This window comes from Battus philenor, unplaced genomic scaffold (assembly GCF_028537555.1).
Source record: "Battus philenor isolate CCGP_79_NKW_IND1 unplaced genomic scaffold, ilBatPhil1.0.hap1 SCAF_21, whole genome shotgun sequence".
Classification (NCBI taxonomy): Eukaryota; Metazoa; Arthropoda; class Insecta; order Lepidoptera; family Papilionidae; genus Battus; species Battus philenor.
In genome coordinates this window covers 3,181,439-3,194,608 of record NW_027181684.1, presented here as the reverse complement: position 1 = coordinate 3,194,608, position 13,170 = coordinate 3,181,439, and the positions used below count along the sequence as shown (strand labels likewise).

The window sequence follows — 13,170 nt, the reverse complement described above, 5'->3', positions numbered from 1 at the left end:
CTTTCGTGGACTTGCGAATTATACCTCCATTTTTTGTCACGTAGACCTCTGAAGGTCAACCTACCACTATGAGAACCTTTGATCGAAACGTATGAAAATAATGATACGTACAACCCTAATTTGAAAGCATTATGTTGTCTATACATTTAGAATTAATTCAAGTAAATAACAATATATCGCTTCAACTTAAATCTCAAATTATCAATGCAATTAAACTAATTATTCAAATAACAATAAAATTATACATAAATTAAGTGCGTACAAATTCTGTACCAGTGATGGAATATATATAATGGAATATATTAAGTAATCTTAGTTTTTCAAAAATAAAAAATAATAATATTGATCAGAATCGAAATAAAAATGAAGGAAAAAAATATTTTTTTTCCATACAAAGTTTTATATAAAATTAGGGTAATTTTCAAATAATGTTTTTAATTCTAGACAAGTTAATTATTATTATTTTTTTTTTTTTTAGAACCGAGACCAACTTAAGGCCGGAACCGCTATCACTTCTTCAGTACTGGTATGGCAATCAATTAAATGTAGTGAGGTGGGGAGACGCAATGAGCGACCCGTATAAACTGAATTGTGGAGTAAGGCAGGGAGGGCTGACGTCGCCGAGGCTTTTCAACCTCTACGTCAACCAGCTGATAGAGAGGCTCAGTAGGGCGGGTGTCGGATGCTCGATTGATGGAGTTTTTATAAACAACATCAGCTATGCTGATGACATGGTCCTGCTGAGCCCCTCAGTCAGTGGCCTCCGAAAACTGTTGAAAATATGTGAGGAGTATGCCGGGGTGAATGGACTCAGCTACAACGCGAAAAAGAGCGAGATCCTTGTTTTTAGGGGGAATAATAAACCTTCGAACTTTAAACCTACTTTCATGCTTTGTGGATCCCCCCTGAAACGGGTGGCTGAGTTCAGGTACCTCGGGCACATAGTTGACGAGCACCTCAAGGACGACGGCGACATAGAGAGGGAACGGCGGGCGTTGTCGGTCCGGGGCAATGTGTTGGCTCGCAGATTTGCGCGATGTAATAAACAGGTAAAGTTGTCACTGTTTAGAGCATACTGTCAGACTTTTTACACGTGCAGTCTGTGGGCGGACTATAAGCAGCGGACCGTCAGAGCCTTTCGCGTGCAGTACAACAATGTGCTGAGGGCGGTGCTGGGCAAGCCGCGCTACTGTAGTGCATCTGCCATGTTTGCGGAGGCGAGGGTGGACGACTTCTACGCGATCATCCGCAAGCGTGTAGCGTCGATGATGAGACGGGCGGCGGAGAGCACTAGCACCCTCCTCAGCACATTGGCGTATAAGTTAGACAGCCCTCTCTGGGCCTGCTGGAATGGTGCACATACACTCGCCAATAAGCGTATGTGTATTTAGTATGTAAGTTTTCTTTTATACTTAATTTTAATACTAACATAGGCTAAGTTTATCTTATTACTAACCCATGTGCTGTTCTGTATGTTTGTATGTTTGTAAACAACTAACATAGTGTAAGAATATTGTACTAACATAAATATGGACTGAAAATATGGTCTGAATTAAAGATTTATTATTATTATTATTATTAAAACCAAACGAGAACTAAATAAATCGACATGGTAGTGGAGACTGGAGTTTTAGTTTATCTGGCCATAAATACGATTATAATTAAAAATAAACAAATAATAATTTTGAATTTGGAATCTGTCATTTTAATATGATTGTTTATATTTTTTTTTTATTATTTCGTCTATTTGGATGATAAAGAGAACTGAATCGTTGTGATTGCTTTACATGTAAGTATAGTGCTAAGTACAATTTTTTAATCCTTCATACGCTTGGTATTAGTTTAATATGTATAGTACCGGACTGATAGGTACAATAAAACCTCTTCTGTTTGTGACAGAAAGATCTGGACGACCACGTGTTGTTTGTAGAAAAAAAAACGATCAAAACAGTTCATCAAAAGGAATAATCAAAAATTATTTAAAGGTAATCAGACAAATGGACAGCCTATTCCGTAACACTGCTTGTGACTTTAAAGCCGACCCCAGATTCCAAAAGGCTGGACTATTTTTCTTAATAGGTACCCTGCTTTAATAATTTTAAGCAAAACCCAGAAACGACTCGCGCGCTACTTCGCTCCATAGGCTTGACATAAAAGTCGCTATATAATGTTGCTATATGAATGGTGTAAAGTCAAATCACACTTCACCTTCTTGCACTATAGCAATACTCTTGGATATATTATAAGCTCGTCTTCATTGACGTATAACGTATAACGTTTCAGTTCTTTAGAGATAATATTAAATATTACGCTATATATACTAAAATATTGAATAGAGAATTTCTAATTATTATACAAGTGTGTTATCAATTTAGAACACTAATAAATTGAGGGTAGAAATAGACTTTTGGACTTATTTGTAATTACAATTACGAAAATTTTAGTACGATTATAAATTGAAATTCGAGACTAAAATTAAATAAATGCTGGCGTTAAATAGGGTCTAAAATCCGATAAAAACCCGTATTTTTGTAAAACCAAATCTATTTTTTTTTAGTTAATAAATATATAATGTATAATTGATTTGAAAGAAACTATACATACCACTCAATAAGTCTCCTTTCCACAATGTAATGCACAGTTTTGGAGTTATACCTAATTTGGCAGTATCTTCAAATAGCGTCAGAAGATGCAGGCAGAAATAAATCACATTTTCTGCTGTTAGTTAAGAAATTAACAAACGTTTCAGATACACGTTCTGTTATCTTAACGATAACAGCAATAAAGAAATTGAAGAGGTTAAACATTGTTCAGCGGGGGTGATAAAATCTTTTTGGAGCCTAATCTTGAGCTGATAATAATTATTGGGGCACAACAACAGGTGAATCAAATGTTATCGACTGATGTGGTTAACTCAGGGAGGAAATACTCAAATTCACAAAAATATAGTTTCTTTATAAGAGTCTGCACTGTTGTACAAACTCTCATGCGAACTCGATTTGGACTTAATACTGAAAAATTCAAAAAAAATTACATTTTAGAAAGAGATCACTCGAATAAATCAACCTAGCAGGCAGTGTTAGGGAAACTCCGATATATCTTGTCATCCAATATGCCGCAATACCTGAAGACGATTACCTTTGACCGATGTGTGTTGCTAGTGATGACGTGGATTTGAGACATGGACCTGGTAACCCAAAGAGCAATGGAGGGGGCTTTACTTGGATTGTTGAAGCGAGATCGAATTAGAAAAGAGAAAATCCGCAGAAAAACTAAGATTACTGACGTAACTCGAAGAATTGCATCTCTGAAATGGCAGTAATCGGAGCACATCGCTCGTGAAATCAATGGTCGTAGGGATCGGAAGGTTCTTGAGCGGCGACCACGAGCCGGTGGACACGGCGTAAGTAGGTCCCGTGGATCGACAACATCGTGGCGATCTTTAAATAGGGCTTATGTCTTGCAATGGGCGTCCATCAACTGAAAAGTAAAAGTGGCAGTGTACACGCTACATAGCGTACAAAACAGATGCCTGTTGGGGCCATAATGTTCTGGAACTGGAGCTCACGAACCGGCAAACGTAGCATAGGACGTGAATTTAAATTCTACATAAATATATGTAAAGTACGGGGTAGTGCGTCTCTCAAATAAAGGAAAAAATCAGGACTGTTTCTCACCTAAAAAGATGTTACAATTTTTTTTCTAACATTTTCAATTTGATTTGAGAATTATTAGATAAAACTTACTTACATGTTATAGATAAATTAAATACTCTTTTAAACTACCTTTATTTTTACTTCAATTTCAATTTGATGTCAAATCACCGTTGACGGATTTTTTTTAAATATGTAGATAACAAAATTATATGTTTATGATATCGACAACATAACTATGTATTATTTTATATTTGTGTGTGTATTCTGTTATTATTACTGAATCTAGCTGCTATATTTCCGAAAATAACAAATGAATAAACTGCTTTAATAACAATTAACAATAAATAATGAAGTTTCACAAGATATCTTAGATCTTTTCTGAGTTTAAAATCTAAAATTAAGATTATTTTATTAAATAGAGCTTACTGCAGCATTCAATAGCTTATAGTCGAAATATATGGAACGCGGTTTCTTCACTCATTTATATAATTGATATTGTGATTTACGCATTAAACATTGTTAAATTTTGTTTAAAAAGTTCAAATAGTTTCTGGCTCATGGTAGCTTACTACTTATAATGTTAATATAATAGACGATTCAAAAATGCATATAAATACCTATTTGAATAAAGATGTTTTGAATTTGAATCTCAGACTGAAGACTTATTGAGTGATGTGTCGTTATCTTCTCTTCATTGCAGACCGGAAGGAAGTAATTTCAAAATAAAACGAAAAGGAGACAAAGTATTGGCCGATGGTTTTCTCTTCTAAAATCATTACCTTTCAAAAACTTCATTAACATTTCTCTATCAGTATTCATCGTGTCGCAGCTAAGTACTGTTCACTGATCTGGTTTTCATTCTGGAAAGTTCCTCAGCCTCTTCTATGGTATCTGGTAGCCTCATGTTCCTCGTCTCTGGCAGCATGAGCACCAACATGCTGGATATTATACACATAGCGCCGAATATCACTGTTGGCATCGATCTGTGGTAGACAGACTGTAACAAAATTACATTTTATTTAATTAATTGTGTTTAATTCAATCTTAGCGTTTGCCCACAAGTTGGACAAGATGGACTTGTAACCACCTTCAGAAGATTCTCTAATCAGGCCGCTTTAAACGAGTACTAGTGGAAATCTATAGGTAAGGAATATAAGTTCAACAGCAGACGTCTTATGACTGAAGGCATTGGTCTTTCGATTCAGATTATCGTGTTCAGAAACTATGTCTTTATTTAATTTATAGTGATTACTTTATTAATGAGAAGAACACCATTGGGCTTTACTGATAATCTTACAGAAACTGGAATCAAAATGAGCTCCCTTATAACGGGAGGCCAACTTATAATACGCCGGTACAAGTTAAGTTATAGTTTCAAAGGACCAGAACAACAAACTCGGACATGATTTGTTTTTGTGGTTCCCACAAATATCATAAATATCGTAATTAGAATAACACATTTCAAAAGCTTTACTAAAAAATGGTCCTAAAATACGTTTCATATATTGTAAATCATTTTATGTTCCATGCCCCTACATAGCTTTTCTAAAATTCTTATGCCCGCTTTAGATCTCATTCTTATATCATCTTTATATCTCATATTAAATCAAAAAGGGTAAGTGGGGGAAACACTGTTCTAGCCTAGATGTTAATACATCAAGCACTTTGTAGTATTTAAAATTTGGTAATCTATATCGTAATTATGAATAATTAACATTAGTCACCAGTGCAAAAGAATCATCATTATTCGTCATCAGTGCACAAGAATCATCTTCATATATACAGCAGTGCACAAAAAGCCGTGTCCTTATTCTTCAGCATGATCTTCATCATTTCATGCATACTAATTTTTGACATAATTTTTATACTTCTTTATAAAAATAAATTGTTCGGCTTAACTTTATTCACATGTAAAATACATTTTTAACGAAAAATAAACATGGTATTGATTTAAATAATAGCGCAACACGGTATTGCGTATATTTCAAGCGATGAACGTAGTTTTAATTTAAAACAGAGACAGAATGGCCTGTCGAACATCTCAATTAAACACAGAAAACTGTTGACTTTACAATCCCGGGCGCTCGGCAACTGATTACGTTCCGATGACTCCGCTTAACAAGGTCCTCGCGAGCCGGATGGAAAAGGATCATAATTAAATTTCTTTCAAATCTGATTTGTACCTTGGCATTTACAACTTCTTTAGAGTTGATCGAACCACACATTCGATTTAATTAGATCCTGTGACTTTTCTTTTTATCCTCTTAAAAATAACACACACAATCTTGGACCAATAATTATTACTTCGAAATATACTTTTTTTTCTATAGCCTCTACAAGAGATATAGCAACTAAATAATACATAATATCAGCTAATATATGCCTAGGTCTCCCTGAAATATCACCACAATGACCAGAATTGCATATTTAATTAACACTGAAATTGCCTAAAGACGAATACACCATTCGCAAGATGTGGTATCTTCTATGAAGCTATTTTCAGTGTAAGCCTCATCACATGAAACTTTACCAATTTTATAATATAGCAATAGAAGTATTCTGAACATTATCTGGTATGTTATGGTAAAAGCATGTGCATTGTCTATAGAAACGTTCGCTAATTTTATGAAATCGAATCTTAGGTTGCGAGATCCATCACATTACAGCCAATGTAGGAAGAATTTAAAAAATCGTGCCTTGTTTTATCATCAACGCAACTTGCTGCTTATTCATTGTGTCCTTGTAAATGAAAGGGAAATATTTACATCTCTTTTTTGTGATATTTCGCTTTTATTATAAATGAGCTTCATTGAGCATAATTTTGTTCATTTCTTGCATCGCTTTTTTATTTTTCCTAATCCGGTAAAATAGGGCCCTGTGCCTAGACTCGATTAGGAGCCCTCGTGCTTCGCTACTTTAAAAAAGGTCTCAAACTATAGCTATGTACACTCTTTGCCCTGCCGTGTCAAACCTAATTGCGTATGGCAAATAAAACGAAAGAAAAAGACTGAGAAAATTGTGGAATGAAAGAAATAGAAAGATAATAAAAAAGAACGTGAAAAAATCAATAAAGAAAATAAACGACCCTGTCGTTCCTAAAGATAGGGGTACGAGAGACCCATAATAGCGGAGGCCATAAAGAAATATATTTGCGTAGCTGTGACAGTCCTGCCCAACAAAAATATTAGCTTTTACAGCTTTATCAGGTTAGGTGGCAAGGTGTTAGTCTTGTGTTTTTGCTTCTAGACTTTCTTGGGATATATATTTTATGTCATACATATTCATACTTGAAAAGCAATAATCAATACTATGATTGAAAAACTTATTAAACATATATACACTGTCCCATAAACCAACCACTTCTTTAATCCCAGTCCTTAATTACCTTCATATTTGTACATCTTATACTAAAGGTTACAATAATTTTGTTTTTCTTTCAACTTGGATTCTGGAAACGTGTCTAAAAGTATCCAAAGTAAAAGAATATTTTTTTTACTTACCAGCAATGGAGTTAGAGGAGCTATGAGTGATCCGATCCTTCCAGCAGTTGAGCAGAAGCTAATGAGGGTCTGCCTCATGTTGGTTGGGAACACCTCGGAGACGTAGATGTATACGGAACTGTACGCGAGTGTCACACTCCATTTTCCGATCAGATACAGTCCGATGGACCACCAGTCAGCTGCATAAAAACAAGTCCGTTTTTAAACATTTACAGTCTATTGTCACTACACTACCGCTTTTCAATATAACTAAACTAAACAATGAAATAGTAAAAACTTTTCACGTTGAAATACTTAGTAAATAATTATAAGTAATTTTTAATTTATACGAGGCGATTGGTTAGTAAAAATTAAGGGTTCTATAGTTCATTTGCTGCCAATTAATGTACATTAAAGCGTATTCAAAAATCAATTACTTCCTAAATAATAAATAACTTAATCATTGTATAGCTACAGTATTTTCATAATTATACGTATTAAAATTAATTATTGTTTGTTATACTTCGTAAAGTTATTGCCCAGTCGCATTCCAATAGACAAAATAAATTAATTTTAACTTCAGAGTGAAGACTTTAAGTAAGGTGATTGGAAATAAGTGTAAAAGCCTTAAAGCTTTTTGTTGACTAATGAGGTATACATACCTATTTAAGGCTTATACACCTACAACGAACTATCTTGTATAATGAAATGAAATATGATTTAATTACATGAAAATCGTAACCACTTATTTGGATATCTAATATACAAAATTCTCGTGTCACGGTGTTCGAACTTGAACTCCTCCGAAACGACTTGACCGATTTTTACCAAATTTCATATGCGTATTCAGTAGGTCTGAGAATCGGCTACTATCTATTTTCCATACCCCTTAGTAATAAGGGTGGTCCAACCCTAAATTTTTTTTAAATTTTTTGTTTTTATTTTTTTATGATACAACATAAAAAAATACACACATCCTTAAATTTTTACCCCTCTATGATCAACCCTTATCTTACATTTGTTTATTAAAAACTTTAAAATTTTTGCAAAACAACGTTTACGGGATCAGCTAGTAATAAATAAAATCTTGTCTGAGCAACATTCCTCTAATATTAATATTATATACTGTCCTATTCTATTTTAATAACATTTTTCCACGAGAAACAGTATGAAAATATAGTCGTAGCGAACGTGTCTGCTGTAGATGGAAGTCGCACAGCTGTTTTGGGAGTCGTAACTGCTTTAATAAAAACGAAAAGTTCTTAATAAAAAGTGAATGGGGGAATAGTATGAATATTTGTTCTTCAAGTTCGCTCCCCGACGAAAATTAAAACGAAGGGAGAGCGTACCTCGTGTAGAAGTTCTACAAACTCTCAACGGGACTATTTTGGAGACAAATATATATTTAAGCTGTGTTAGCTGAGTGGTTAAAAGCTGTCACTTACGTCGAGGGTTCGATTCTGGACGGGCGTAAACTATGTGATTTATAAACATATACAAAACGAAATCGGAAACACAAAACGATTTTTAATTAGAAAATTGATTTATTTAATTTTACTACATGTTACGTTAATTTATTATTAATTTATTAATTATTTATTCTATTCTGTTGAAAGTTACATGTAGGTGTTACATTAAAAAATACAAAATTTGGTGTTAACCTTAAATTTCTATATGCCAAATGGATTCTATTCGTGGTCAGAAAAAAAAGTAAAACCCCGTGCCCAAAGAATGAACTTTTCTTATTGGCATTGGCTGAGATAATTGAGGAGATCCGAGAAGAACCGAGGACCCCGATGTAGTTCGAAGAATTGCTCGTGTGAAGCGGCATTAGGTGGGGCACATTGCTCGTACAACCAACGGTTATAAAGGCCAAAAGAATCTTGATCAATCATGTGTCAAGTTTTTTTTTATGGCCCCCGCTATTGGAGGCCTCTCGTACCCCTAATTTGTCGGGATCAGGGTCTTTGTTTACAAATAAGTTTTTCAAATTTTTATCTTTATTCTTCACTCACTTTCATTCTCAATTTCTTTTGTTCTTACCTTTTTTCCTTCGCAATATCTTTCATTCCTTCTTGCTTTCATCGCCTTCCTTCCATCATCTTATTATCTTAGGTGGCTAGGTGTACCTACCTATTTTTTTTATCACAGTTTTCTTATTTTTGGGTTTGACTTTTTTAATACAATACTACTTTGTTCTTATTCTATTTTTAGTTTATTTTTCCTATTATTAATTGACTAGTTATTTGTGCAGTTTATTTTGTACCTACTTATCTATACTGTTTTATTACTTTTGACAGTAATAAGTCAATTTTGTAGATAGTTTGTAAATAGTCAAGATTATAGATAGCGGCAGCATTTAGGCCAGCCACTTGTTGTTGAGGCCTGCACCTTACAGTGGACGTCTGAAGACTTACGTGATGAGGATAGAAACGAAACATTTCCAATAATGCCATCAGCACAATTTTACAATTCAAAACACAAGAACGTTATACGCAACGTAAACCAGATTACACAGTTCAAGGTGGTATGGCACGCATTCCGTTGGATAAACTATTGTAAATCATGTTCGATAAATTTGCAACGCCTCGGACTCATTAGCTGTATTGATGAAATTTTAAATTTGCTTTTAATTTTCGTTTTATCATAAGTCTTTAGAACCTGTTTGCTTGGAAAAGATGGTCGCTGGCGCTTTGAGGATTTGGAGTGGATACTACGGGCTGGTCAGAGCAACATGGAACGTCTGCCCATGAGACGGACGGACGATCTTACTGATGTCGTTTGAAGACGTTAATATCCAGCAGTTGTCATATGCCTTCATCGTATAGAAGGTTGCGGATCACTGAGATTTATTCCCTAGGTACTTCAGCTGTGACTGTTTCATAAATTATTATTTTCACCGGATTGGGAGACTCAAATAACCACTATTTTTAGACTCAAATAGTATTAGTAGATTCAAATTGAAGTGAACGCAAGGATTCTCAATAAGGGACCTAGACTTAGCTGTCATACAATACTTCTATCAGATTATAGTATTACAGGTTGAAAGAACAGATTATAAACTAGATAAACCACCTGATAATTACACACGCGCAATGTTTACGAAGTCATTTACACGTGTTTTGCCGATACAAGACCGTAAACTGTGTCATTGTACAGTCGAGCACAAATAATGTAAATAATATTTACGTTAGATATTTTGCGAAAATAATTATGTGACTATTTGTACAGAAGCATCGGAAATCTATTATCAACTATACGATTCACTACATAATCAACAGTACGCGGAAAATTAAAACGCGTAATATGAAAACGAGACATAAAAGTATTATGCCATTGGAGATGTTACAGTTTGATTAGTTACAGGTACTTTTAAGAGAGGATGTAACCAAAAATCTAATTTATCGATGTGGCTAAATTGGCAGCGACCGTACAGATACTGGCGTACAATCTAAGTATGGTAATATGGAGCAGGGATAAGGAAGTGGTTGCACTAACCGTAATGTTAAGAACTGGACATTATAAGAGCGTTGTGAAAAACTTATAAGACACCAACGATTAAATATAATAAAAATTACTTAACTGTAGTTTAACTAGAAATAGTTTAAGGGATTAGAATAACTTAGCTTAGAAAACACTGTGAGCTGCAGAAATGTGAGCAAAAGAAACGGAAATATTACATGTAATTAAAAAAAACAAAGGCTCTGACGATAATTTCTGTGGAATATAGATTCAATGAATAAATAAAAAAGGAGGCAATGTGTAGCTCAATTGCTGTCAATTAATGTAAGGCACACCCCTATCTAAAAATCAATAATTACAGAAATAATAAATATCGGAAGCGTAATATAGTAAGAAAGTGTTTTCAAAATTGGAATAACTTTACAATAAAATTAATTATTATTTTTTATCTGTCCTTGTGTACTGCCAGATGTAATCGTTTTATCACAAACCAATAGAGATTGAGAGTGATCACTTTATACAGAATGATTAAAAATAGTTTCAAAAGCTTAAACGCTCTTTTTGCTTCCAAATGTGTTATACGTTCTCTTTAAAACTTTAATACCTACAAAAAATCACCCTGTATACATTTTTAATAAGAATACAATAGGTGCTGATATCCATAAGATTAATAACTTCGACAATCGCCAGATAAAGTTATATCTCTGATATTGTTACATTGTATCGAAGAAGCAATCATCTCTTGACAACGACAAAGATACAAAGGGACCGAAAAAAGGTTCGGATACATTTGCGATAACAACGGTTACCATATACACGCGCATTGAGTCGAAAAACTGAGCAATAATTTGGACAATTATTTGTAAGAATTGAATGTCCTTTATTGAAATCCGGAGCCGCACACCAAACATTAAATTACCAATATTAAATTAATATTAAACATTAGTGATTGTTGTACGCGACTGTACGTGAAGACAGGTTTGTTTACGATTTATATATGTAACGACTTAAACAAAATTTCGATTACAAATTATTATTGATATTTTTGCTGTTAATTATTTCTTATTAAAATATTTGGGGTGGTGAAGCGACAAAGCGCGCGGAACCGATGACGACTGGGAACTTCTTAGGAGACTTCTTAAAGTTCTGGAATGAATGCCACAGGTGGGCAAGCCCAGCGTAGTACAAACGCCCACAATATAGACAAACATTGTTAAGGTCGTCAAAAAACGCTGGATGCAAACCGTTGCCAACCAGTCTTTCCAGATATCTATGGAGGATCGGTCTAACATCTCCTGAAGATGCCCGTAGAGAGGTGAAACACGTGTAGAGTAAATTAACGGTGGTAGTTGTGTTTAACATTGTTTACCGCATGCGCATTTATCAGCGGGCTAGCGGGCGGTGCACTTCATTGCACAACTACCTCTGCATAGCGGAAGTAGCTATATATTAGTCCCTTTCTTAGGATGGACTTCCGCGAGATAACACCTGATTCTATTAGATATCTATGGATAAGGTATATAACTGGCGTCCTGTTGCTAAAATGATACTGATAGTATTTAGTTATTTTACGTACATTATAAGTACTCTATATTTTAATATATGTGTACATTGAATTTCTATCCCTTTCTATCATTTGATCAGACCCGTTCTATTTGTCCTTGTCAAACAAGTCCATCCTAAAGTTGTCTATTGTCGACATACGTAATAACATACTTAATTCATTTTTAATTGTTTTTTTCTTTCTTAGTGTAAAAGTACGGTAAAATACAAATTTCTCTCAAAATTAAGACTGTGTTTGGCACTAATCGGTGTTACATAGCTCCTGAGGATGCCCCGTGGAGGGGTGAAAAGCGTGTTGAGTAGTTTGGCGGTGGCGGTTGTGTGATTCGCATTGTTTGCCGCATACGCATTTATCAGCGGGCTGGTGGGTGGTGCATTTTATTGTACGACTGCCACTGCATGTACGGAAGTGGCTAAATATTGGTCCTTTTCTTACTTAGGATGGACTTCCGCGAGGTAACGCCTGATTCCATTAAATATAAATTTCGTCATAAACATGGCGGTAAAAATTAATGCCATTTAATGTCGTTAGGTTGTATTCATAGCATATTTAAATGTAATTACTTGATAGTTAAAAATTAATTGTTACGGGTAAAAGTTTGTTAGTCTTGTTGATGGGACAGAAGAAAAACTTTGTCGGTTGAACCGCCTGAGCGTCTAGATCTGTCGAGACATTATTAACCTGCCAATTATATATATGAAAATTATTCATAACTTGTATTAAAAGTTTGTTTAATCATCAAATTTATGTTAGTAATGTTGGCAATGCTGTCATCACTGTTATAAAAAATACAACTGACACTTATTCTATGACATAAATAAAATAATTGCACATAAATCGTAACTAGTGCAACCGAGTGCAACGCAATTAGATATAAATTAATGCTTAGTTATGTATAGGTCGGTATCAGACTTCCGCTAACTGTGAGTGAAATCTATATCTCGTGGTCAAACTGAGGTGTACAACATTTTATAGAACAATCTCCGGAACCAATCGGTTTTTTTTTTAA

The 13,170-nt window shown here is 34.5% G+C and overlaps 2 protein-coding genes across 2 annotated transcripts in view; one reads left to right on the top strand and one right to left on the bottom strand.

The window, feature by feature from the left end:
• Positions 1–566: 566 nt before the first annotated feature.
• LOC137923463 (uncharacterized) lies at positions 567–1,391 on the top strand. Its single transcript, XM_068766721.1, has one exon. It carries the CDS (start codon positions 567–569, stop codon positions 1,389–1,391), a length of 825 nt encoding a protein of 274 aa, XP_068622822.1.
• A 2,561-nt stretch (positions 1,392–3,952) lies between these two features.
• Positions 3,953–13,170, bottom strand: part of LOC137923206 (organic cation transporter protein-like) — a 55,626-nt gene continuing 46,408 nt past the window's right edge. The window contains exons 6-7 of the mRNA XM_068766386.1: positions 7,157–7,335; positions 3,953–4,653 (exon numbers count right to left, since the gene is read on the bottom strand). Of these exons, the coding sequence (XP_068622487.1) occupies positions 4,486–4,653; positions 7,157–7,335 (347 nt within the window). The 3' untranslated portion in view covers positions 3,953–4,485. The remainder of the gene's footprint in view (positions 4,654–7,156; positions 7,336–13,170) is intronic.

Bases quoted from the DNA above. Each gene is read 5' to 3' on its own strand.
- LOC137923463 (XM_068766721.1), top strand. From the start codon at position 567: ATGAGCGACCCGTATAAACTGAATTGTGGAGTAAGGCAGGGAGGGCTG.